The 26,227-nt window shown below is 44.8% G+C and overlaps 3 protein-coding genes across 12 annotated transcripts in view; 2 read left to right on the top strand and 1 right to left on the bottom strand.

Moving 5' to 3' along the window:
- FKBP9 (FKBP prolyl isomerase 9) overlaps positions 1–1,967 on the bottom strand; it is a 28,990-nt gene extending 27,023 nt beyond the window's left edge. Inside the window, exon 1 of the mRNA XM_039862706.1 lies at positions 1,622–1,967. Coding sequence (XP_039718640.1) covers positions 1,622–1,854 — 233 coding nt within the window. The 5' untranslated portion in view covers positions 1,855–1,967. The remainder of the gene's footprint in view (positions 1–1,621) is intronic.
- On the top strand, positions 1,102–19,127 carry LOC120602430 (retinitis pigmentosa 9 protein). 10 transcript variants are annotated; one of them, XM_039862712.1, is made up of 7 exons: positions 1,102–1,448; positions 9,382–9,412; positions 10,551–10,680; positions 15,446–15,537; positions 17,441–17,502; positions 18,297–18,529; positions 18,632–19,127. In XM_039862712.1, the coding sequence occupies exons 1-6, from the start codon at positions 1,117–1,119 to the stop codon at positions 18,493–18,495; spliced, it is 846 nt and encodes a 281-aa protein (XP_039718646.1). In that variant the 5' UTR covers positions 1,102–1,116; the 3' UTR covers positions 18,496–18,529; positions 18,632–19,127. The 10 variants fall into 10 exon arrangements, 8 of the variants coding, with proteins under 8 accessions (XP_039718646.1, XP_039718645.1, XP_039718647.1 ...); XM_039862711.1 differs by having other exon boundaries at positions 18,297–19,127; XM_039862717.1 differs by lacking the exon at positions 1,102–1,448 and adding an exon at positions 5,479–5,686 and having other exon boundaries at positions 18,297–18,915.
- A 5,616-nt stretch (positions 19,128–24,743) lies between these two features.
- Positions 24,744–26,227, top strand: part of LOC120602165 (retinitis pigmentosa 9 protein-like) — a 5,162-nt gene continuing 3,678 nt past the window's right edge. The window contains exon 1 of the mRNA XM_039862172.1: positions 24,744–24,814. Within this exon, the coding sequence (XP_039718106.1) occupies positions 24,744–24,814 (71 nt within the window). The remainder of the gene's footprint in view (positions 24,815–26,227) is intronic.

Below are 26,227 nucleotides of genomic sequence, written 5' to 3'. Positions count from 1 at the left end.
GAACCCAGCAATTCCACTCCTAGGTATATACCAAAATAAATGAAACACATATCCACACAAAACCTTGTGAGTAATGATGTGCACACATCATTATTCATAATAGCCAAAAAGTGTAAAATGCTCATCAACTGACAAACGTGTGGTAGAGCCATACAATGAGATATTATACGGCCATTAAAAGGGATGAGGTACTGACAAATGCTGTAACATGAATAAACCCTGAAACCATTATGCTAAGTGAAAGAAGCCAGGCACAAAGCACCACAAATTGTATGATTCCACAAAGAGACAGAGAGTAGATCGGTGGCTCCCTGGGGTTGGAGGGCACAGACCACTAATGGGTCCAGCGTTTCTTTTGGGGAGTGACGAAAATGTTCTGCAAATAGATAGTTGTGATGGCTGCACGAGTCTGTGAATATACGAAAAACTATTAAATTGTACACTTTAAAGGGGTGAATCGTATCGTATGTGACTTATATCTCAATCCGTTTTTTTTTAAGCAACTGAAACAATAGTAAGACTGACCATTTCTGAGCAGTTGCTATGTGCCACGTGGTATGCTAATCAGCTTTTATAGATTCACTCACTGTCTGTAATTTCAAAAAAGCCAAGAGAAGCTAAGAGAATGTTTTGAAAGATAACTTCGGGATGAGTCTAGTGCAGCCTTAGGGCACAGAGCATTTCCGAAGCAAACAGTTCTCTTCGCCCAGGCCCAGGCTGGCGATCCGCTGGGGGAAGTGCCCGCACAGCCCAGTTGGTAAGAAAGCCTCAGGGAGGAGAGCGGAATGAGCTGAAGCCAAAGAGGCCTGTTAACCCCTAAAACTAAACTGGAGCGAAGTGGGGTACAGGGGCTGTGCTCTTGGGGCAGGAATCGTGGGCATGGTGCAAGGCCCCATGGCAAAGCTGAGACTCGCGCTGGACTACATCCTGCCCCGGGGAGGTTTTTGCAAGGCCAGAAAGGGCGGGCGGTGGTAGTTATACGCACAGACTCTGGACTTGGGCTGCCGGGCTGACTCCGCTTAAACAAGTTTCTTAGCCTCGACGGCCTCGAGCTACTTCACTGGCTAAATGAGGGTGGTAACGGCATCAACCTCAGAGAACTGTTGTAAGAATTAAATGAGTTCATTATATGGAAAGCACTTAGAACTACCCTGGGACGCTGAAATAGCTCCAGCAACGTTCGAGGTTGCTATCATCAGCTGCAGCATCGGCGGCTCGGTCTGTCTAGATACCCGGGCCGCGCGGAAAGGCACAGTAAAGGGAGGTGGCAGGCGGACGCCAACATTTACTCGGGGGTGGGGGGTGGGATCTACCACGGAGAGGCCATCTTACGTAGATTCCGCCTTTCTAAGCGCGCTGGGAGCGCATGACTTGCCCCAACTCCGCTACGCACAGGCTTCTCCAAGAGTCCAGTCCTGGGTGGGAGGACCAGGGAAGCACAAGGGCCGGTAGGCTCGCCCCTGGGGCTGAGGGATTTAGGGTCGGGGAGCTCTGCGGGAGGAAGAGGGAGAGGGAGGAGCGCGAGGTTCGCGGGGCGGAGCTGGGGGAGGTCCGTCGGGAGAGAAAGGCCTGTCCGGAGAGAGGGAGCGGGAAAGCCGGCCGGGTGCGCGGGGAGCGGTACCTGGAGTCGAACTTCTGGCCGTCGGGGAATGTCCCCACGTAGTGGTAGCGCACGAAGTCGCCGCTGCGCACAGTGCGCGGGCACTCGTCGGGCACGAAGCGTCGCTCGATCTGCAGCTCCGTGTCGGAACCCAGGCCCAGGCCCGCGACGGGCGCTGCCTGCCCGGTCACCCAGAGCAGCAGCAGGAGCAGCGGCGGCGGTGGGGGCCGCCAGCCCCGGGCCCTGAACGCCATCGGGGGAAGCGAGGAGAGGAGCGCGCGGCGGGCGCGGAGCCGGCCTGGGCGCAGCTGCGTTTGCAAACGTGGAAAAGGCTCCCGGCCCTCCCGGAGCGGAGAGCAGCCACCCCCTCTCCTCCGCCCCCCGGCCACATCCGAGCGAGGGGAGGAGCCGCGGCCGCGCGCGGGGCCGGGCCTGATGCGCCCTGCACCGCCCCGGCGCGGCCGGATCCTCCGAGCCCGCTGGCCCGCGCCGGCAACAGGGCTGGCAGCTGCAGGAGGGACCCGTCCCCGAGGGAGAAATTGTGAACTCCTCGGGACTGGGCTTTGGGCCAAAGTTGAGAAAAAAGTGTTTAGTGCCTAAGCAGACCCGCTGGTGGCCGTCTGTCCCTGGAGACTCCGGATTTAGGACCATGCCAGGCTCCTACGTGGCCGTAGATCCAATTACCTGTTACCGCTTTGGGGAGGGAGAGAAAGTTTTTTGTTTACTTATTTTCTAGCGTAGTTACAAGTGTGGATTCCACATTGAAAAAAAAAAAAGCCATTCTTCAGGAGTTTTTTTCTTTTTCAGGATTTCTTTTAATACTTAAAGATAGGGTGAAGGCAGGTCCTGTGAGGCTTCCTTGACAGTTGGACAGCTGAGAATTTTAAGTTGCCAGCTGTTGAGTGTTCCCCAGGCCATCAAGATGCACTGTGAGCTGACTTAATAGCAAACATCCCACAGGGTCTCACACAGGAGGCTAAGCCGGGGAGGACTTCACACTAGAGACCCAGATGCTGCAAGACATTCACTGGAGAAGTTAAATAGCTTAGAATCGGTCATTCTTATTTATTAAAACTGCACTAATGGAAGTAAGTCACCAAAAGTTTCTCCATTTATTTTGGAAGTATCAAGCGATGGTCGTTGGAGCCAGCTCAAGACCAACGGGAATTCCCAGTCTGGCGTGGTGCAGCGAGGAAGGAAACTTTAGTCACTGCAAATAGCTCAATTGTGATATAGCAGGGCCTGAGAACAGCACAGCTGTGGAACATCTCAACAGCGTGACAGCTCAACTGTGAAACAGCACAGCTAGCTGTGAGGCCGCCCCCCAGGGCCAGGTGGCCCCTGGCGAGGCCCCTCTCAGGCTAGGCAGTTCTTGCTCTGCTCCCTTCAACTACATTCTGACCCCCTTCCCTTTGCTCTGTCCGGGACCAGGCTCTGATGGCAGGACCACAGCGCAGGCAGGCAGTTCAGTGCAGGCATGAAGTGAAATTTGCATTAGAGGCCCCTGTGTAGGAACAGTTGCTAGGCTGTTTTTTTAAAATTTGAGACCAGTTGGCTACCAGGAGCCCTTCTTAGTAGGTATCTTCTTTTGCAGGGTCCACAGAAGCAAACAATCCTGATACCAAAATGTGGCAAAAATAGCAAAAGAGAGAAAGAAACTGGGTACCAATCTAACTTATAAATATAGATGCAAAAATACTAAATAAAATGAGCAAATTGAATTCCACAATTTATTAAGGAAATAATATATCTAACATTATGTGGACTACCTAAGTGATCTTCGGTAAGTTAATTAACAGTCACAGTATTCTCTGTGAAATGAACATAAAACATAATTATAAATGATTTTAGATCTTATTAGATCCCAGAATCTAATGAGAAACATGTAGCACTAAAGAAATGTTCATTGTTTCTATTAGAGCTTATTCTAATGAAACTTAAAACCTGTTGATATAATTCATCCTGTTAGCCCCGTTAGTCTGTATGGCTTGGGTAAAGTTGATCCCGCCCCTGGGAATTAGAGTGGGCCAGAGTACTGCATGCATCTCCTTGACCACGGTGATTGTCTCCATGACAGGTACATGGCCCTTGCTAAGCTAGTGCATATAATACGTAGACGTGTAATTGGAACTGAGAAAGGTTTCTTTCAGCTGGGGCTGCTAGGTTGTTGGCCATCTTTGCCCTCACAGTGGGAGAACCCACATGAGAATGAAGCAATACAAAGGAAAGTGAAACTGAGAAAGAGAAATTGCTAACTATAACATTTCAGCACCTAGATCCAGCCATTCCTGAAGTTCCACCACATGACATGTCACATATGTGAAACAATAAACTTTATTATTTTTCTTAAAAGTTTGATTTGAAAGTTGGTCTGTTGTTTTCAAAAGAGTCTTGACAAATACTTGCTAAAATCGAGTTATCAATCCCTGGGTCTTCTTGCTGAGATCAAATCATTGTGTTAAGCGGATATTTGAACAATCAAAACTCAATTTCAGGTGTGAGAAACCCAACTCAAATGGTTTCTGCATAAAAGTATATCCTAAGGTTTTCATATTATTTGCTTGTTGCTATGAGGTCACTGTTTGTGAAGAATGGTGGTATCTTTTCTTTTTATGTTTTCCTCTTTTGGCCAGGAACAAAGCCTCCCCAGGAGGGGAGGAACTATTCTGGTTGTTTGGTTGATGTGAGCCTCTTAGATGTATCTCTGACATGCACCATGGAGTCACCTGACCGGAAGTGAGGGGTGTTTAGGCAGTGGAGCCTGGCCTAACATTTCTCTTTGTGAGTTTCAAAGCCACTTCATGTGATCTCTCCATGAGTAAGCTTGGGCCTCCTCATAGCATGGTGGCCTCGGGGCAGTTAGCTTACATCCCTGAAGGCTTCAGGAAGGAATATTTCAAAAGAACCAAGAGGAAGCTATATGACTTTTACTGACTTAATCTCAAAAATGATAAGGCATCCCTTCTACTACTTTCTACTGGTTACAAGCAAATCACTAAGGTTGGTCTAAATTCAAGGAAAGGGGCATAGACCCACCTCTCCATGGGAGGAGTGTCAAGGTCATTTGTAGAAAGCAAGTGAGATGGAAGATTATTGCAGCCAACAATTAATATAATTCCACTTAACAGATACACTTTCAAAACGCAACCTAGTTGAGGACCTAACACTTTTGCATCCTGGCTCCATGACTTACTAGCTCTGCCTCCTTGGGCATGTCATTTAACTCTTTGGGCTCCTTCTCCTTATCTATAAACTTAAGGTAATACATATAAGTTTTTAAAGATTAAATCAATTCTTATTAAAGGCTTAGCTCAATAACCAGCCCACAAAAATTGCTCCTTGTATGTTAGCTTTTCACTTCCAGCACCCAAACCTTGTCTAAAGACAATACACACTGTTTTAACCAGGGATCGCATGCTCTAGAAAACTGGAGAATTCCTATGGGGAGCCTTCCTTTCTTCAGACCGGGAGGAATCCTCTAACACACGGAGCGGCTCCCGCCTGTCTGGCCACTAGGGGACACAGAGATGACGTGCACAGGTTCCCTGGCCCCAGGGCTGGAGACCGCGAGGGGAGGCGTCCGGCCGGGAGAGGTCCCCGGCGGCGGGAAGGGCTCGCAGGCTCCCACCGCCGGCATCCTCAGCCCCCGGCCGCCGCCAGGGGGCGCGCTCCGACCTCCGGCAACGGCCGGCCTGACGACCCGGGCCGTTGCTCGCAGCGGGGACGAGAGGCCGCTCCGCGGGGAGGCGGCCCGGCCGGCCTGTCGGGAGGCGGGGACGCGCGGCCTCGGCGGGGACCCCGGGCTCTGCCGGCGGGCCGCGGGGCGGCGGCCGGAGGGGGCGCTGCGGGGCCGGGCGGGCGCGGCGCGGAGGAAGTGCCGTCTTCGCCGCCGCCTCAGCCGCGCCGCGGGGCCGCCCCAGCCGCGCGGGCCGCGATGTCGTCCCGGTCCGGGCGCGACGACGCGGGGACCGGGGCCGCGCGACGGGCGCGGGAGCCGCCGGAGCAGGAGCTGCAGCGGCGCCGGGAGCAGAAGCGGCGGCGGCAAGACGCGCAGCAGCTGCAGCAGCTCAAGCACCTGGAGTCCTTGTGAGTCCCCGCCGACCCCGGGCTCCCGCGGGGCAGGGTCGTGCGGACGCGCCGCGCGGGGCCCTCGGAGCCCCGCGAGTGGGCCGGTGGGCCCGGCCGCCGGCTCCCGATCGCGGGCGGCGCGCGCTCTCGCCCTGCAGCCGTCCCCGGGCGGGAGGGGAGGTGGGTGCCCCGCGCGCCCCGGAGCCGCCCGGGCCGGGAGGGGCGCAGGCCCCGCCCCCGAGGCTCCCCGGGCGCGCGCGGGCTGGGGGCGCTGCCCGAGCGGGGCGCAGGGCTGCGGTCCGCGTGCCGGAGTTTGGCTGGGGCTCCGCTCCGCGCTCAGTGTCACCGGCACCTGCCTACCAGGCGCTCAGTCTGCATTTGGGGGCTGGATACGCGGGAAGTGCCGCTGAGCGCGTTGGTCCCTGTCCTTTTACGGTTTTCAGGTCATAGGGCCCACTACGAACCCGATATAATCTCTTCATTTCCTGCTGTTAATAAGGGAAGAGAAAACCCAGTGTTATAACGTGAGCGTGGTAAGGGAATAATAAAGAGTGGGATGAGGGACTTGTCCCTAACTAGTGGGTGGCTGTCAGGTGGAAGAGTGTAGACGTGCTTAAACATCAGGTGGGAGGTTGGATTGATTAGCTTTAGAAGGTAATTAACTTTAGAAGGCAAACTAAATTTGGTGTTCACTGAATTATTTAATAGATCTAATAGTTTCTGTTCCCGGCGCTGAAACAATCACGTAAGGAAAGGCCGTCAAAGGATTAAAATCCTTCATAATAAACCTTCCTGGAGCTTTGACACAAAACACATTGCGTTGTTGGAGCCTTGGCCTGCTCTTTTCAGTGTGGCCCTTGAGCTGAATGTCACCTCAATGGTTTCAGGATACAGACCTTGCATTTCTGGCATCTGCAGTCCCGGCCCCTTCAGGGCACTCTGTAGCTCTCTCTCTCTCTGCCAAATTAAAGATTTGTTGCCCAATACACAATTAGGTAGAGAATATTTCTCCCTTCTTGCATAAATTTATTCTCTTTCCTACACGGAGCATGTTATTACAATCTGAATGATTTAACAGTAAGCTTCTCAGATAGTACAAAATAATGGGCCTCCACCAACATTTTTAAATATTAAGAATTAACTGCAAGGATACATGTAGACTTCTTGACTGTCAGAGCACAGAAGCCAAACTGTATATAAACATACCCCCATTTCCAAATCCACTCTATTTAGTAGTTAATTACTTTAAATCTGAAGAATTGTCTTTTTTGATGTTAATGAATTGTTTATCCCCTAGGAAAAACCATCAACCCCCTTCCTTTAAAAATTTGTGAAAACTATTGTAAAATGGACTTTTTAGGCAATGCCATTGCTAATAATAGATTTCAAAACATCTAGTTCCATCACACTCCTTTCCATCTTGGCAACAACAGTCACATATTTTTCAGGAATTTGGGTTTCAATTTGATTGGCCATATGTTGTTGTTTATACAACTCCCGTGGCTCAAAGAGCGGGTGATTGCATTTGTAGACTGTCCTACCAAGCCCCCTTCGGTCTCTGTGCATAAAGCGCGCCATTAATGTTTGTAATGAAGGGCTGCAGCCGAACTGTATCATTTTCCCCCATTTATGCAGATCTCCGGTGTTCTTGCTCATGTATGGCTGTGTCATGCCACTGCTTTGTGCTGGAAAGTATTCTCAGCATTCGCTTTGGAAAAGCACTGTACCACACCAGGAACCTGAGTCTGTTCGTGCCCCCGCCGCTTACTATGTAATCTCCATGGGGACATCCTCTTCTGTCCACTTAGAAAAGCTCCGAAATTCGTCATTTATCATCCAACAACTTTTCTCCCACTTCTGTTGGATCCAGATCTCGGCCTTTGTGATGCTAGTGCTCCAGTCTTGTACCTGCTCCTTTTTTGTAGGAGGAAAATATCAAATGTTTTAAGAGCTAATGTGGGGATTTTATTCCCGAAACAATTACAGAAATAATGTTGATTTTTAAAACAAAAGTTCGGCTTATATAATTCTACAGCAGATATGAACTCCTAGTAGTACGTTTTGGGCTCCATTTTCCTTTCTTAGTTCCAAGATACCTTTGGTTTTTCTTTCAGAGATATAGTAACCTGGGCCTATATCTACATAGCTGTAATGAAGATATCATTGATTTTATTTTTCTTTTGTAATTAAAAGGCACTCTATAGGTTAATATATGTGCATGCGAATGTGAATAGAATGAAAAATAAAAGGTCTTAGCCATTTATGATCCTTAGTTCCCTCCCCAGAGGCAAGCATGTGACCAGTTTCTTAGGTATTCTTCCAGAGATAGTCTTGTCTATGTGCTATATATGTCAAGGTGTGTGGGTTCTTTTCTCATAGGCACAAATAGAAGCATACGAAATACATTGTTTTGTTTTGCTCCCTACTTTCTCTTTTTTTATTTTAACTTTTATGGGGATTGCCCCATATCAATAGCTAATTCACTCTCTTACTATTTTTTTTTATTAATGTTGTTCTGGGGATAAACGTAATACAATTCATTTTTAAAAACTTGGAAACTTAGTCAGCCCTGCCCTCACCATCTGGGTGCAGCAGTGTCGAAACTCCCACATTTCCATGTTTCTGGAGTCAAGACATGACTTTAAACCAGTCGCAGTGTGCACATGTCCTCAGTAAAATGTTCCCGTGGAGGCACTGAACAGACCTGGGGTGTTTGATTGCCCTGTGTGTTTTTTTCATTCTCATATATATGATTTCTGGTCCTTTAGGCATTCATAATTAAAGCCAAACACCCATGTTGTGTGTTTAATAGCCAATGGTGTGTAAATACTTAAAAATGAGCATGAGCTGATTTTCCAAAGGTGGAATCCAGAAGCCTTTTCCAGCAGTTCCGGCAGTGATGGAAAGTACAAATGAACGGGGAGCACAGGCATGACTTGTACCCTCAGGACCCTGGGGAGTCTTAGAGCTCTGTTGGCAAAGGGCAAGGAGGTTCCCCCACACAATCATTCATATACTTAATCTAGCAGCATTCTTTATTAAATGCCACCTGACGTCCAGGCCCTGTGCAGGGATCCTGCACAGAGTCCAGCAAGGTCAGTATGGGCATAGAGGGCAGTCAGAGAGCTGAGGAGCAGAAGGCAGCTCTCAGGGTAGGCTCCGCTGTGGACAGTGGGACGGGAGGATCTTGAATCTGGACATGCAGAGAAATGGGAGGGGGGGCCTCTGGGACCCCTTCACTCCTCCCCTCCAGCTTTGCTCCTTCCCCGCTGTGCTGCCCCACCCAACCCTCCTCTCCCCCACTCCAGCGTCCTGCGTAAGCAGGGGTTACCCTGGGTAAGCAACCTGACAACTATGACAGTTGGGAACTATAATTAACTCACGGTCTTCTTACCTCACATTTTCCCTGCAATCTCTTGCTTTCCCTTCTTCCAAAACTACCATCATTGTGCTGAAACACCGGGCTCGTTATTAGTGCGGTGAATTTAAGTTCTAGATCTCAGCAGGATGTGGTACAGCATCAGTTTATTTACATGTGATCTCTTGAGTGCTGGGCATATTTTATTAACCGTTGTAGATGTAACGTAGTTTTAAGTTTTTATTAAAAACATCCTTTTAATTTTAGCCTGCAGCTGCTTTTCGCTCATTAAAATGTGTTGTACCTCTGTTAATGAGATTGATGATGGTTGGTTGTTTTTTTTTCTCCTTTCCAGTTATGAAAAACCTCCTCCTGGGCTTATCAAGGTCAGTGTGAAGTTTCTGCTTTGGGTTCTTCTCTTAGACATATCAGACTCAGAGCTCAGACTCAGTAACTTGTTATGAAAACGGTTGCATAAGGCTTTGCACCTCTCGTTACGATAACCCTGTTTCTTCCCTGCAGATGCCGATCAGACACTCGGGCTTAGTCACCAGCCTGTGCCTTTGTAGAAATTTAATCAGCTGTGTGTCTGTTCCTTAAGAAACGCCGCAGGCCCACGTCTGCTCCTCAGGACCCCTCCCCTTCTCTCTCACTTCTGACAGCATCTTCTCAAAGCTCTGCTGCCCTGTGCTGACTCTCTGACTCCCCTGCTGCTGGTTCCTTGAATGTCATCGGCTTAGGGAACAGTAGACTCTGAAGCTCATCTCCGTCCAGCCTTCCGTCCAGCCTCCCGGGGTGCAGGAGCTCCTCCTCCAGCACCCCGGCCAGTTTTGGTCTCTCTCTGCGGGACTAAGACTTAGAGTAGTTCAAGGCCAAAAGTTATCTTTTCTGTTTGCTTAATTTCAATTTTAAAAAAAGTTTTAAAAAGACATTTTCCAATATACATTTAATACTCATGGAAGCTAAAACATAGAAAAGCTCCTTAACTGTAAATGTGGTTATTCAGTGGTGAAAGCGTGTATCAGAGACACAGCACGTGTGACTAGAAAACCTGACAGTGGCCTTCAAGGTCTAATAAGCCCATTTTAACATAACGCGCCGTTTTTATTATCCAGCTAGCCTTGTCTGCTCTAATTCTCATATCCTGCCTCATTCCACAAAGATTTTGAGGTAGTAAACCGTTTTGGGTCTTAGAATCTAATTTACATTAGAATTTTGAGCTCGCGGGTCATTCCTATATGAAGGACAGGTTTTATTCTGCTTCACAAGTAACTTCTGTGTAAGAACAGCTACTTCATTTGTGCGATCCGGTTCTTCTAGTACATTCCTCTCCGTTTCTGCTGTCAGGTCTCGTTTGTCTTTCTAGTCCTTGAGAGGGTGACTGGTGACGACGGCCTTGGGATCTCTGGCCCATGGGAAAGCCAGGCCGCGCTGTGTTCCGAAGTGGGGGTGGAGACGGGGTGGGGGAGTGTGGGGTGCCAGGGCTTTTGTGCCATGTCGCTGACACGCCGTTTCCTTGTTTAGGAAGATGAGACCAAGCCAGAAGACTGTATACCAGATGTACCAGGCAACGAACACGCCAGGGAATTTCTGGCTCACGCGCCAACCAAGGGGCTCTGGATGCCACTGGGGAAGGAAGTCAAAGTGATGCAGTGTGAGTGCGAAGTGTCAAGTAGCACTCCTGAACACGCGCACGCCACACACCGCGACTCACGACGCGTGTTTCTCTAACTCGTTCTCGCCACAGCGCTGTCACGGTCATGGCCCGATCTCTGTTTCACGCATTCGGAAGCCGCCGTGCACGTGTCAGTAAGAGGTGGCGAAAGCTCTGACCCCAGGGCGTCCGGCTCCAGGGGTGTCTTGGCGCAGGACGTAGCTGTCTTTGGAGTACACCCGTCAGTCCTGTTCTGCCGACAGAAAGGCCCTTCCGCGTTAGAAACGCCATGGGGGACCGGGGTGCCCTGGAGGGCGGGTCCCTTTGGGTGTTACCTCGGTCGGTCCCCCTCCATCAGTGCTGAGGTTTCATCCGCGTAAGCCGAGCAGAGCTTACGGGCCACAGAGGGTGAGTGTGGAGCAGGTAGAGATCTGTGGGCACCTCCCACACACACCCGAGCAGCAGCCCCTTCGCCAGCGTAAGATGGCATTTGAAGAAAGGGCACTGCTGCCTCTTTAGGACACTTGTTTGTAGAGATTCATCGTGCACATAATTAAAATAGCAGTTCCCAGTCTCTTTTTCTCCGTTCCCACTTGAAGCTCTTTTAGTTGGTTATTTTTATATTTATCTTCATACGTCTAAAGATCATGCTTGTATTATATATATTGATTTTCCAGGTTCAGGCATTATCTTGTTGTAAACAGTAACTCTGAGATCAGTATCTGTAATCTTCCTAATTAGGCTGGTTAGGTTTTCACAGCAAAGTCATTTCCTGCCGAAGATGAAGGCCACATTCCTTGTTCTGGGAACCGATTTAAGGAACAAGGCTGTGAAGTCTCAGCATCCAGCATTCAGTCTTTCACATGCTCTTCCTGTGTGCATTGCCTTCCAATGTGCCTGACAGCTCCACAGCCAGAGACTCTGCTCGCCTTCTCCAGAGAATGAACCTCCTTCAAACCAGGATTGGGGAGAGATGCCAGCCATGAAGAGAGTTCTCCTCAGAAACCAGCCATGCTGGCACCCATCTCCAGCACTGTGAGAAAATAAATGTCTGTCGTTTAAGCCACCCAGTCTATATTTTCTTATGGCAGCCTGAGCTAACTGAGACACCAGCATTTTGCAGTTTCCCTTAGCCTCTTCCTGTGTTGGATCTCCCGTTTCCTGTATGTTGAGCCATCTTCTTTGTTGTTATAGTTTCTTATGGTGGAGTGTATCCACCACGGCTTCCTTTGAAATGGGTTTATAGGAGATAAAATATTCAACACTGGAAGCATCTTCATTTTACAGATGCTTTAATTTGCCAGTGTGTAGAACGCTAGGTTAAAATCAATTTTCTTAATATAATCTTATATGTAGAAAACTCTAAAGATGCTACAAAAAAAAAAATATTGGAGCTAATAAATGAATTTGGCAGAGTAGTAGGATATAAAGTCAACACGCAAAAGGCAGCTGCATTTCTATACAATGACAATGAACAATCTAAAAAGGAACTTACAAAAATAGCATCAAAAAGAATAAAATACTTAGGAATTAACTTAACCAAGGAGATGAAAGACTCATTCAATGAAAACTATACGAATTGCTGAAACTAATTAAAGATGACATAAATAAATGGCAGCACTTCCCATGTTTATGAATTGGAAGACTTAACATTCTTAAGATGTCAGTACTACCCAAAGAGATCTCCAGAGTCAATACAATTACTATAAAAATTTCAATGGAATTTTTTGCAGAAATAGAATAACCCATCCTAAAATTCATATGGAATCTCAAGGAACCCTAAATAGCCAGAAGAATCTTGTAAAAAAAAAGAATAAAGCTGAGGGACTTACACTTCCTCATTTCAAAACTTACTACAAAGCTATGCTAATCCATACGATGTGGAACTGGCATAAAGGTAGACATATAGACCAATGGAATAGAATAGAGAGCATAGAAATAAATCCTTATTTATATGGTCAAATGACTTTTGACAAGAGTGTCAAGACCATTAAATGGGAAAAGACAGTCTTTTCAACAAAAGGTACTGGGAAAACTGGATATCCATATGCAAAAGAATGAAGTTGGACCCTTATCAATACCATGTACAAAAATTAATCCTAACTGGATCAAAGACTTAAATGTAAGACCTAAAACTATAAGACTCTTAGAAGAAAACATAGGGCAAAGCTGCACAAAATTGGATTTGTAATGATTTCTTGGATAAAACAGCAAAGGCACAGGAAACAAAAAAAAATTTGATTTCATGAAAAATTAAAAATACTATGAATAAAAGACATTAATAGAGTAAAAAGCAACAGCAGAATGGGAGAAGATATTTTCAAATCATATATGTGATAAAGGAGTATATCCAAAATGTATAGAGAACTGCTAACTCAACAATAAAGAAACAACTTGATTAAAATTTGGCAAAGGACTTTGAATAGACATTTCACCGAAGAAGATATAGATACAGGTAACCAATAAAAACCTGAAAAGATGCTCAACATTCACTCATCATTAGGGAAATGCAAATTAAAACCACAATGAGAAAGCACCTCACACCCATTAGGATGGCTGCTATCAAAAAAAAACCCCAACAAAACAAAAGTTGGCAACAATGTGGAGAAACTGGATCCTTTGTGTAGTGTTTGTTGGAGGAAATGTAAAATGGTACAGCTGCTATAGGAAAAAGTATTGCGGTTCCTCAAAAAATTCAGAACAAAATTACCATGTTATTGAGCCATTCTACTTCTAAGTATATACCCAAAAGGACTGAAAATAGGGTCTTGAAGCAATATTTGGACACCCATGTTCATAGCAGTATTCACACTACCTAAGGTAGGAGGAAAGTGTCCATCAATAAGTGAGGAGACAATGTATATGGTATATACATTACCATGGAAGATTATGCAGCCTTAAAAAGGAAGGAAATTCTTACATATGCTACAACATGGATGAACCTCAAGAGCAGAATGCTAAGTAAAGTAAGCTAGTTATGAAAAGATAAACACTGTATGATTTCACTTATATGAGGTACTTAAATCAGTGACAAAAAATAGAGTAGTGATTGCTGTCTATTCACGGGGTGGGGTGGGGTTGGAGAGTTATTCAATGGGGATAGAGTTTCAGTTTTACAAAGTGAAGAGAGTTATGGAGATGGAAGTTGGTGATACTAAGTTTTATGCTACTTATACAGGCATACCTCATTTTATTGTGCTTCGCTTTATTGCATTTCACAGATTTTGCGTTTTTTTACAAATTGAAGACAAGACTCTCCTCCAGCAAAAAGATTACAACTTGCTTTATTGTGATACTTGCTTTATTGCTGTGGTCTGGAACTGAACCCACAATATCTCTGAGGTATGCCTGTATTTTACCACAATTTAAAAAAAATTAGAACAGTTCAGAGTGGTAAGTAGAACTCCAATTCTGGTTTGAACTGTGCGGGTCCACTTATACGTGCATTTTTTCAATACTGTAAATGTATTTTCTCTTCCTTATGATTTTCTTAATAACATTTTCTTTTCTCTAGCTTACTTTATTGTAAGAATATAGTATATAATACATGTAACTTATAAAATAAGTGTTAATCAAGTTTTAGGTGATCGGTAAGTCTTCCAGTCAACAGCAGGTAAAGTTTTGGGGGTGTCAAAAGATATATGCGGATTTTCAGCTCGGGTTAGGGCTGTTTGAGGGGATCCAAAACCCAGTCTTCCCCTTCAGGGGGTACAAGGCTGCTGCTTTTCACAGCTGTCATGGTTGCAAGGCTGCTGGTTTTTAAGACTTGTGGAAGTAATGAGAGAGGGTTGGGAGTCGGGCCAGGTAAAATGGCAGAAATCCTGCTGTTCTTACCAACGTTCACTAGCTTTTTCTGAATTAATGCTCTTCAGATTGTGTTAAGCCTTTGGTTAATTTCCAGGGTTTCAAATAGGTTGATTTGGGCAAATTCGGAAGAACAGATTTATGGAGGTTGTCACTTGACCATTCTTGAGCTACTAACTTCCGGGCTTGTTCTATTTGAAAATAATTCTCTTATCGTTTCTACAGTCTCTCAGGAAGGGAATGAAAGCAGATAAATGTGTTTAGTCTGGCATCTTTACCCCAAAATCTACAGCTTTTTTTTTAAGTTTGAAAACCACTACTCTTTCATGAGGTGGTTAGTTGCATTTCACTTACCATTTTATAGTTATTTGTACTGATTTTGAAAATACAAGTGTTTGAGTTGGGATCAGAGCCAGATTTGCCAAGAATTAAATAAAGCTCGAGCTTCAGGGCCCCATGGTTGGACCTTCCGAAGGTCTGCAGAACCTGAAGCGATGTGTTCAGGTAGTCATGATTTTGTAAAATTTGCCTAGGCAAGATTTTTTTCTTTTCCTAAAGAGCCCTTGCCCCGCAAAGGCCCCACAAAACTTGGACTCATCCAGATGTGATAAAATATACATATACGTATACTGTACATATCTTCATTCATTTTATTGATTGTAATGTTACCTAGAACAGTAGTTCTCAAACTTTAATATGTCTACAGACTACCCCCAAGTCTTCTGAAATTCAAGTATCTGTCCATATTATTTCTGGGGTGGGCCTAGTGCTTTGCATGTCTACTAATCTCTCACGTGATGTCGATTTTCTAGGATCTTTCATGGATCGTTCACTGATTACATTTGCTTTTAGAATTGGAGTTTAATGAAGAAAAACTTTAATATGATCTACTGATTGTTTATCTTCATCAAATGAAACTATGTTATCTTACAGAAATATTTCCTTTTTTCTTTGTTTTTAGGTTGGCGTTGTAAACGGTATGGTCACCGAACAGGCGACAAAGAATGCCCTTTTTTTATCAAAGGCAACCAAAAGTTAGAACAGTTCAGAGTAGTAAGTAGAACCCCACCATGTCCATTTACGTGTATCAGGGATAGTGAATATCAAGAATCAGGCTCGCAGCGTGAACTGCAAGTTCACATAAAATGCATTCCCAGCATATCTGGTGCTAAAATAAAATGCATTCACATAAAATGCATTCCCAGCATATCTGGTGCTATCTACATCTCTGTTGAATTACGTTTGTGTGATGGAGTAGTTTATTAATAAAAAACTAACTTATTATTAAAGTGTTATTTGCTTATGCCTTGGGAACACTGCTGCTTTTTCTGAAGCAGACATTGTTATCCACTTTTTACTTATTATGTAAAAAAATGTTTCATACCTAAAATCAGGTTTTAGCTTCCCAGTCTTCATCTAAAGATTAGATATCTTTAAATTATAAGTTATAAGTGTGTATGTAAATTATATATGCTCTTTAGATGACAGTAAAATATATCTCATTTCCTCACTTTGATGGAGTCATTTCCCAGAAGTGTTAATTCACCATTCAGTAACTAATGCCAAGCGGAATATGCTGCTGTGTAGATATACTGAAGTTATCAGCATATATCAAACTGGGGTCAACAGACATTCTCCAAAGTTTCTTAGACATTTAAAATATTTTAATTTTATTTTTTTAATAATCTGAAGTAATTTTTTTGGCTCAGTCATTTCACTTCTAGGTTGAATGTCAATTTTTATAGGTACCAGTCAACCCCCAGGCCATGGACTGGTCCTGGTCCTGGTAGCTTGTTAGGAACCAGGCCACACAGCAGGAGGTGAGTGGTGGGTGAGCGAAGCTTCATCTGTTTTTGCAGCCGCTCCCCAGCGCTGGCATCACCACCTCAGCTCCACCTCAGATCACCAGGCATTATATTGTCACAGGAGCACTGGTCCCTGGTGCCAGAAAGGTTGGGGACCACTGCTATAGAACATAGTTTGGTGAAAAATCTCAAAATCTTTAAACATACTCTTTTTTTTTGACTTAGAAATCCCACGTCTAAGAATTTACCTTGAGGATATAGGAGAACATGAATACATACACAACTGATTATGTATGTACAAGGATAGCTTGTATAAACATAAACAAAAAATGGAAACTAAAGAAAAATAGGAAACAACTTAATAGTCCAACATATCAACATAAATTACTGTAACAAGTTATTTAGCCATTGGGAATTACATTTTAGAAGAGTATATAATGTCAGGAAAATGTTCATGACAAAAGTGATAAGCAATAGAGCTGTATATATAAAATGATTATAATTTTTCATAAGTTATTAAAAATGAAGGAAAAACCAAGTGTTAATAGTAGTTATCTCTGGGTAGTAAGGTAATAGATTTTTTTTTTAATTGATTTTTTTGGTAACATCTGAAATTTCTACAATAAACTTTTTTTTTAAATTGAGATAATTCGCATATAACATTTCCCATAAATGTATTCTTATTTTTAAGTAATTCAAGTCACTTTAAATTATCTGTATTTCTGATATACTTCCAGACTTAGGGGTACTTACCATATATTTTTGTGTACTATAAATGTTTCACTCATATATCATCTTATAACTCACTTGTTTTTTTAACTCTTATCTTTATCTCTTAGTCATCTATCCATATAGGACAAAGAATTACCTCAATAATTCTACTTCGAATAGTAGTTCATGATTCTGCCATGGTGTATTTCCTTATAAAAGATATTTAAATTGTATCCTATATTTTTCTAATTGGAAAGGCCGTTTCACAGCCTCAGTGAGTTTGTAGTAATAGTGACCCTTAGGAAGAATTAGAACATGTTGAACAAAAAACTAAACCAAACTGGAAAAAATAACTGGTTTTAGTAACACAGAGATATAATTTTTCTTTAACTAACAGTCCATGAAGACTAATCAAACCTTAACCTTCTCTAACCCTCAAGGCACATGAAGATCCCATGTACGACATCATACGAGAGAATAAAAGACATGAAAAGGATATCAGGTGAGGTTGTCCTGATAACAATACCCTCTTCACCTTTTAAATTAAGTTGGAAATAACCATTCCAGAACAGAGGAGTGGTTTAATAAATACGGCACTTTAACTGTGAAACACTTGGGGGGCAGGAGCAATGCTGAAAAGGCCCGTGGGTGTTGGGGTGGGCTGGGCGGGATGAGCAGGTCAGCTCATTCTGCTTGGGTTCGCCTCTCGCACTGGGCTTGGCCCAGGCCACTCATGCCGCTGACAGGTGATGCTCGCAGCCCAGGTTGTGCTGTTCCGGTTCTCCTCTGGGACTGAGTCTCTCTCACATGATCTAGTGTATCCTCTCCAACGTCTTAAAAGATCTTAGCCATTGTTAAAAATTATTCCTAGACATGAATAAAGACGGAAAAAACAAGAGGGTTTTTTTTTTTCCCAATTGGTGATATTGAGCCATCACTGTTGAGGAGGTAGATTACCTAATATGAACTTGTGCAGTGGGAAAAAGATTTAGGAAACTATGTATCTGTTAGAAGTTATAATTAATGGTAAGGACCACAGAAACATGCAGAAATATTTCAGAAGATGAAAATAATACAGAATTCCTTATGCTTGTTACAGTCCTGTAAAATAGGCACGAACGTGGACAGGAATGGGGAAAATAAAAAAATTTTTATTTTTATGCAAAAATAAAAATAAGTACTATGTTTAATGAGGTGATTATTTGTGACCTTTTTGTTACCTTCACTATTATATCTAAAAATAATTTTTTTAAGTTGTTAGGGTTGATGCTTCTTTGACCAATCTTAAATGTTTAGGATACAGCAGTTAAAACAATTACTGGAGGATTCCACCTCAGATGACGATGGAAGCAGCTCCGGTTCCTCAGAATGTAAGGAGAAACACAAGAAAAAAAAGAAAAAGGAAAAGCACAAGAAAAAGAAGAAAGAGAAGAAAAAGAAGAGAAAACGAAAGCATAAGTCTTCCAAGTCGAATGAGAGTTCAGACTCGGACTGACAGGCACTCGACGCGTTCAGCTGTCCCGTCTCAGGTCAGACTCTGCGGCCCACCCGAGGATCGTGGGCTCGGAGGGGACCGGGAGAGGAGGAAGGGTGTCTGGCGTCACGCGTGTGATTTCTCACTCACCTTCCAGTGAAGATGTGACCACAGGAGAGTGAGTTGTGTCCTCCATTGCTCGCTCCAGAGATGGCCGATTTCAGGCAGGAAAGCTCTCGTCAGTGGCGTCCTCCCTGCTGGTCACCGTGGTTGGTGATGCCTTAGAAATGTCAGGGTGGCCGGACGAAGGGATCCCTGAGGACGCTCCTCCAGGTGCTGTCACCCTCCATAGTGAGGCTACTGAATGCCCACAGACTTCAGCCTTGGCTTTTCTCTGTCGTTGAGGATAATAAAAGCCCATTCTTCTATTTATTTAAAAAATGCTAATGTATTTATTTTTGAAACATAATATACTTACGTGGACCAAATTTAAAAAGTGCATTAGATTTAATCATAAAAACCTTCCTCCTCTCTCCCCCACTCAGTTCCCTCCCCCAGTGGCTAACAACATTCCCACTTTCTTGTGAAGTCATCCAGAAACATTTTACATATCATAAGCATTTTTTTAACATAAATGTAGCATACTATACACATTTGTTGGCATAATATTTCTTTTTCATTTTTTAACTCAACAGTATAAAGCATGTTGGGCCTTGCTGCACACCAAAGGCCTGTGTTCATAAACCCCCGGCATGATTTTTTTTTTTTTTTTGCGGAGAAGGGTAAATATCATATAATAACAGTGAAAAATCATGTATTTAACTTGCTTAGAACTTATTGCCATTATCCCATGATTATTTTTATTCCCAGAATAATTGGCTCTAAAAAATATTACGGATAAAGGGATTTGTGTACTACCCACATCTCAAGATACATCCTCATCCTGTTGGCTAAGCACAGACCACTTGAAAACTTCTGGCTTTGTGCTGCAGCCGAGGCAGCTCGGCAGGCTAGGGAGGGTGTCTGTTCTTTGATGAGCCAAAGCCGTTGGATCCTGCTTATGGGCAGGTTCCTCCCTCTCCACCAGGGTCTGTTGCTGTTTCATTGCTCAGGGTCCCAGAACCTGACCATTCCCTCTTTCTCTTTCCCTGGGGTCTGGATTACCCGCCTCTTTAAAGAGTAACTGATGCAGGCTGGGCTGGCTTCTTCCCCAACTCTCTTTAGTAATTGCTCCTGGCCCTGGCCTTAGAAATATATCTTAGTAACACAATTGGCCCAGATTGGAACCTTGTTATTTCTGAAAACCCTAAGGCCAGTTAATTCAGCCATGCCTTACATTTAACCCTTGGCATCCTAGCTCAGCATGCAGCAATAAAATTTGTCCTTCTAGAAATTTTCTTTATTCTGCTGGTTCCCACTTACATTAAACATTGTTACAATTTGGAACATCAAAGACTGGAACGTGTGCAACATCAGAATCACTTGGAGGGCTCGTTAAAACAGGTGCCTGTGCCCTACCCCTAGAGTTTCAGAATTTCTGATTTACCGGTCTGGGATAAACTGGTGAAATTTGAATTTCTAACCAGTTCCCAAAAGATGCTGTTGGTTTGGGGACCAGACTTGGAGAACAGGAGCTCTAAATGATTAACCTCTTACCGAAGGCTTCCTCCACTTCCTGTTTTAACCGGAATCTCGCCGTCCACTGCAGCCCTTGCAAGTTAATTCTTGTCCCTTCTCCTTCACTCCAGGTTTCTCTGTCTTCTGTTTCTGGCCTAGATTCTGTGGCCTGCCTCTCTAGCCTGTCACCTCCTTTCGCCCAGCTTACCTATAAGAACCTCAAACCACACTCTTCCTCCTCTGCTCCAATTCCCCAACCACTCAGTCCGTAAAGCTGATGAATCGAATTTCTTCATCCCCAAATCTCTCCCCTCGGACTCTGTACTCTCAACTCCTGTTCAGGAAGCCACCAGACCTCCCTGTACCAAGGTTTCCTACAACCTGTCATCATGGTTGTAACAGAATTGTAAAACCACCCCAAGGCTGGCAGCCTAAATCCATGGGACTATGCGACTATAATTATAATGGATTTTACTCCCATGATTAGATTGTTACAAGATACAGATGACCTTTTCAAAAGGTGATTATTTGGGTAGTCAGTCAGGACCAAATCACATGAGACTTTTTTAAACCATGGGGGGTTTTTTTGTAGGTAGCTACGAGGAATTCAGATTTTGAGCTTGAGAAAGACTTGATGTGCTCTTGGTGGCTTTAAAATGAAGGGCCATATGGCAAAGAATGTGGCAGTTTCTAAGAGCTGAAATCAATCCCTAGCTGACAGCCAGCAAGGAAATGGGCACCCCAGTCCTATACTCACAAGGAACTTAATTCTCCTCACTGTTGCAATGACTTTGGACACATAATCTTCACCAGAGCCTTCAGGCAACAGCCTTGGCCTGCCCACAATTTATGTGGCATTTTAGGAGGTGTTAAGCAGAGAAGCCAGTCTAGCCTACCTAGATTTCTGACCTACAGACCTGTGAGATAACAAATAGGCATTGTTTTTAGTTTTCACTTTTTAAAAAATTCACGACCTTTTTTTTTACAACAGTTTTCACAACAGAGTTGAGCAGAAAGTACAGTAATTTCCCATATATCCTCTCTCTCTCCTCCGACCTGTGTCGACACTAACGGTACGCTTGCACAGTCAGTGTGCTAGCCAGACACTGGTTCCCACAGGTTTCTGCTCCAGTAAGTTGTGATTCTCTGTATCTGCCGACCTCTCCCGTTTCTGGGTCAGTAGTTTGCCCTGTGACCCTCAATTCTCTGATGGATTTAAGATTTGATTTTCTTAGTTTGCTCAGCTTTTTACTTGTTAGGCTGGAGTGAAGACTTCTAAGCTCCTCACGTGCCAGATAGAAACCAGAAGTCAATAGGTATTGTTTTTAGCCACTACATGTGTGGTAATTAGCAACTGTCTAGAAGTCCAGAAGCTTCTTGAGGGCACAGACTGTCTTTTTTGTTGTATGCTCACTTAACACGTGTCACACATGGTGGTGTTCAGTGCGAATTAATTAAAAGTATGGTTACGTCCCCCAGTTGGAACGATTTGGAAGTTGTAGTGGATGATGTATCGAGCCCTTTTATCTGCCTCCCAACCCCTACCCTTGCCTTCAAGGACTAAAAAAGTATTTACTCTCCCCGCTGCTGGAACCATTGACAGCTGACAGTTTACAACTGACTTTGCCTTCCCAGTGATTCTTCTTTCTTGAAGAAAACTCATCTGCCCAAGGTCATGCCTCTTTTACAGGAGCATCTTGTATCACAGTGACCGGTCAATGCTGGGATGTAAGGTGTGGCCTCTGGCCCCAGCTGGGACAGCTGCAGGGTTGTCGCAGCTCAGGGAGTCTCAGAACGGGCGAAGGCTTTTGTTGTGACTGTGTGAATGCCACTTCTCCCTCTGCTTGATCTTGCTTGCTTTGACCCCTCAAAGATGTCATTCCTCAAAGCCTTCCCCATTAAATTTCCTGCACACGAATCTCCATCTCAGAGGCTGGTCCCAAGGAAATCAACCTGCCACAGGGGTGCAGTAGCCACTTGGGAAAATGAAAGTATAGGTCTTATCAGAAGTTAACCTTTCATTTTGAACTCCGTTTTCCAAACGTCTGCTTGGCTTTTAATCTAGCCTCTAGGATAAAGGGAAGACTCTGGGAAGGATTACAAACCAGGAAAGTGTTCGCTAGAACTAGCCTCCTCTTTTTGTGCTTCCTCTTTCATATACTGGCACTGGCATCTTCCCCAACTTCTAGGGTCTAACACCTTCCTACTAGCCAGGGAGCCCCAATTAAGTGCCTTGAGTTAATGCACCCATAACACTTCAAACTCATACTTCGCAAGTGTCAAAAAGGCAATCAGATTCAACTCATTCATACATTCCTTCCTTTTCTCACGGGAATTCATGGGTGAATGAATCAGCAGTTTCCGGTGGGAGCAGAGTTAGAGCAGTGGAATGCCTTCCTGGTACCCATGAAAGCGAGGAAGTCGGGCGCTCTGGGCTCCGGGCTTCCCTAGTCTTCAGTTCTGTAGTCAAAGCGTTCTTTTCTCAGCCCTTCCTCCGAGGTGTGTTTGCTGGGCTGGGAAGGGCGGGAACCGTGACCTCAGCACAAAAGCTGTTAATCTAAATCGACACTAAACCATTCATTTACAAATGCTGAGTGTCCGGTTCAGCTCTAGACTAACTATTCCAAGGAAGGAGATTCCACAGTGGATTCCGCTCTAAGGAATATATGGTCTCCTTGGGGGTGAGAATATTCCAGGTCTCACTTGTTATATCCTGAAATGGGGTATGAAAGTGAAAACGCAGGCGATATTGGAACACAGAGGACAGGGGTCGGAGGTGTTTCCCTGGAGTATTAAACCAAATCTTGAAGTCGGGGGCAAGACAAAAGTCATAGACCTTCTCATTCAGACCAATTTTAGGAACAGTATCTTGTTTGCCTTTTTGCATCTCATCTGAAAAAATGATTGTTATCTACTTGTTCCATCTCGAGAGGTACTTGGTTACTATAGGGAGTTAAACATATAGGGTAGTGTCATCACAGGGTAACATAAGAGGCAAAACCAGCGGCCCCACTTGTATGTATTACCATACTGTCCATACAGTACCCAGCCAGCCTTTCTTGAAGGCACACCCATGCTCTCTCCCACATCTGCCCTGTTCTTTCAAATAACCTTGGGAGAGCCTTCAACCACAGAAAAACATTTCTGGCACCTAGTGAGACAACCTGTATGATTTGTTGGGAGACTCGTTTCTAGGTCCAAGGTTCTGAGTACAGAGAACCTTTGTTTGCAGAAAGCTTCCTGTTTCCAGGAGCATACAGCAGTTGGAAGTAAAGGACATGGTACCAGAACCCACCCTTGGACACATCAGTGTTATTATCTGGTCTCTCCATCTGTAAAAATGAGCAAGGCATAATCTCTATCCCCAGGGCAGGTCCTGTTTATGGAGAATCCTTCAACTGTTCATTCTGTCAACTCCACCATCCCTTCGCTTTATCTAAAGGTCCCTAGAAATTATAAAACAGGATACATATAGAAGCATACACAGATGACCCGACAACTTTATTCGTGGTATTATCAGTCATGTGCCCATATTGGGAAAGGAAGAAAATGCTTAAGAATTGCACACATGCAATTCAATTTATTAACTGCTTTACAACTTAAAATTCCAGTGGCTTGACAATGTCACATTTTCTTAACTTGGTTGTTGGTATAATAGCTTTATTAGTTCAAACTAAGAGAGATATCAGTGTTCTAAACCAAACATGACATTGCAACATTTACATTCATCTAGCCTTTGTAGATGAAACTCAAATTAGTTTTCTATGAAATAACAAAACATAGTTCCTTAAAATGGTTGTGTAACAGGCTCAAGATATACAGGGACTCATTACCAGCATCTTTAGTTTTCATTTTTAGGAGAAAGCTAAAAGTCTTGAGTTCCTCCTTGTTACCTTTCTACTGCCTTCTGGTGATGACTCTGGGGAGCCCTCCAGCTCTGCATCCTGCTACCAGCTCCTATCACATTGGATGGCTTTGTCAACTTTGTTCAACTGGGCCACACAGGAAGTAGAGGGAACAGCTCCCCAGGGACTGCTGTGCTCTCCCATTTCATCCAGCTCCATATACCACACTGACTTTTCCCACGTCCCTTTTCTACTATCTTCTGGTGCTGAATCTGGGGACCTCTTCAGCTCTGCATCCTGCCAGGGGCTCATATCACACTGGATGGCTTCATCAACTAGGCCACCCAGGCAGCAGAGGGAACAGCACCCTGGGGATGGCCGTCCCTCTGTCCCACTTCATCTACTTTCTCAGGGAGGCTGTGGCTCCCCCTGCTGTTGTCTGGCTTCCTCTCCCCAGTGCTAAGGGGCTTCTGGGATTCAGACTGTATGTGTAGGTCCTTGACTGCTTCTGTGCTGGCAGACAGTGGTCTTGGCTCCTGAAGCTTGTTGACACCTACACTAGACAGGTACAATTCTGAGCTCAGGGTATTCTGGATCTCATCTCTGTCTTTTACTCCACCTGGAGATGGCGGGATTTGGGGAACAGTTACGTACCCCTTCTTTTCTTTACCCAAGTTCACTTCCGTGGTTAGTCCTGACTTTAACATCTCATCCTATCTTAGAACATCATGGCGCTGCTCTGACTGGACAGCTCTTTGTTCATCTTCATATGTAACACGGTCTTCGGCCTCGTCGGGGTTACCCGGCATGCCCCAACTTTCCCATGAACTCTGTGAAATCCCACTGTGCAGTACCGCGTTCTCTGGCATGGCTTTACCGTAAGCCAGGTCATGAAAATGCAGTTTCTTTCAGAGTCTTCCAGAATTGTGTTACATGAGATCCTTTGTCCTCTCCCATCCTCATTTTCTTGTCCTCAGATGCAGAGCTTCCTCGAGGTGCATTTCCATGCAGAGGAGGTCTTACCATGCAGCTCCCGCTTCCGGGCAACAGAGGACCAAGCCCCATCTGTTTCTTCCACAAGATCGTCAGTTTCTATGTCAGTATTAGAGCAGAGATACCAGTCACCTGACCTACGTCACGGCTCTTGCCTTCTGATTCTAAGTCTTGTTTTTCACTCATTTCCTCAGCCTGCTGAGGTTCAGTTTGAGTCTCTTTTGTTTTCATTTTTTTTTCCCACAGTCACTACCGTGCCAGAACTGTGCTGAATTGTAACACACAGGGAGTACAGGTCTGTGGTCAAGGGTAGTGGGTGATGGGACTGAGGTATGAGGAAGCCAGGATACTCACTGACCACCACTGAATGTGGAAAATACAGGCTTCCATTTCTGAATCCTAGAAAAAAGATATGGTAGTCATTTTGTCACCTGCAGCCAGTCACAACATTCAGCCAGGATGCACCCAGACGGCACACAGCGGAGCTGGTAACTGATGGCCCCCGGTTCCTCCCCAGACATCCCAGAATGATAAATGAAGGAGCAGTGACTGAAACGTGGGCCCCCGAACCCTTCTTCAGCACTAGAGTAAGCATCTGCTCTGACTGGTAGGTTCCCAGGCCACGTCAGTTACCCAGGACGTTATATCACTCAGACTTACTGACTCTAAATTAAAAGAGACCCAGCACACACTAAGCATAATTCAGGCCTGTTGCGGTTTCACAAAGAATAATTCATGTCAGGCCTTACAAAGTGAAGGGGAGCGAAAGTTCTTTGGATTCCAGAGCCCTTCTACACCTGCTTATTCGCCACCATTCACACACGTCCCCCCATTTCCACCCTTCAGGGGTGATCACTGCAATGGTGCCAGTAAGACACGTTTTCCTCATGCAGATACATCCTTGGGGAAGGCATCTGATTTTGCAGGAACAAATTTAACAGCTGACAAATGAAGCTACAACTATAAAGGAGGCAGCAGCTATGTTCAAATCAAACTGTACCGTAATAGCAGGTCCCTACCGCTAGAAACCACCCAGAACCACTATGCAGTCGCCCACAGCAAAGACACAGGTGTAGCTAAGTTCTTCTCCCTCACTAATCACCCACAGCTATCAAGTTTCCTCCTTTTAATGCCTCCCCTCTTCTGTTACCAATACAAAGGACCTGAAGTCCTCTCAAGTTTTTCCTGAATAAACTACTGGTAACTTCTTGACTCATCTCTCCAGCATCCCACAGCTCTGTGACCCATACCGCTTCCAGAGTAATCTTTCTCACCCACTTGGTCCCCTCACTCCTGTC

The sequence above is a fragment of the Pteropus medius genome, unplaced genomic scaffold, assembly GCF_902729225.1.
Source record: "Pteropus medius unplaced genomic scaffold, Ma_sr-lr_union100, whole genome shotgun sequence".
Classification (NCBI taxonomy): domain Eukaryota; kingdom Metazoa; phylum Chordata; class Mammalia; order Chiroptera; family Pteropodidae; genus Pteropus; species Pteropus medius.
Note: the sequence above shows the minus strand (reverse complement) of the source record. Positions and strands in the feature narration are given on the sequence as shown.

Bases quoted from the DNA above. Each gene is read 5' to 3' on its own strand.
- LOC120602430 (XM_039862712.1), top strand. From the start codon at position 1,117: ATGAGTTCATTATATGGAAAGCACTTAGAACTACCCTGGGACGCTGAA. The intron at 1,449-9,381 runs GTAGGCTCGCCC...TCTCCTTTCCAG, and splicing joins CCAGGGAAGCACAAGGGCCG to TTATGAAAAACCTCCTCCTG. The intron at 17,503-18,296 runs GTGAGGTTGTCC...TTAAATGTTTAG, and splicing joins AGACATGAAAAGGATATCAG to GATACAGCAGTTAAAACAAT.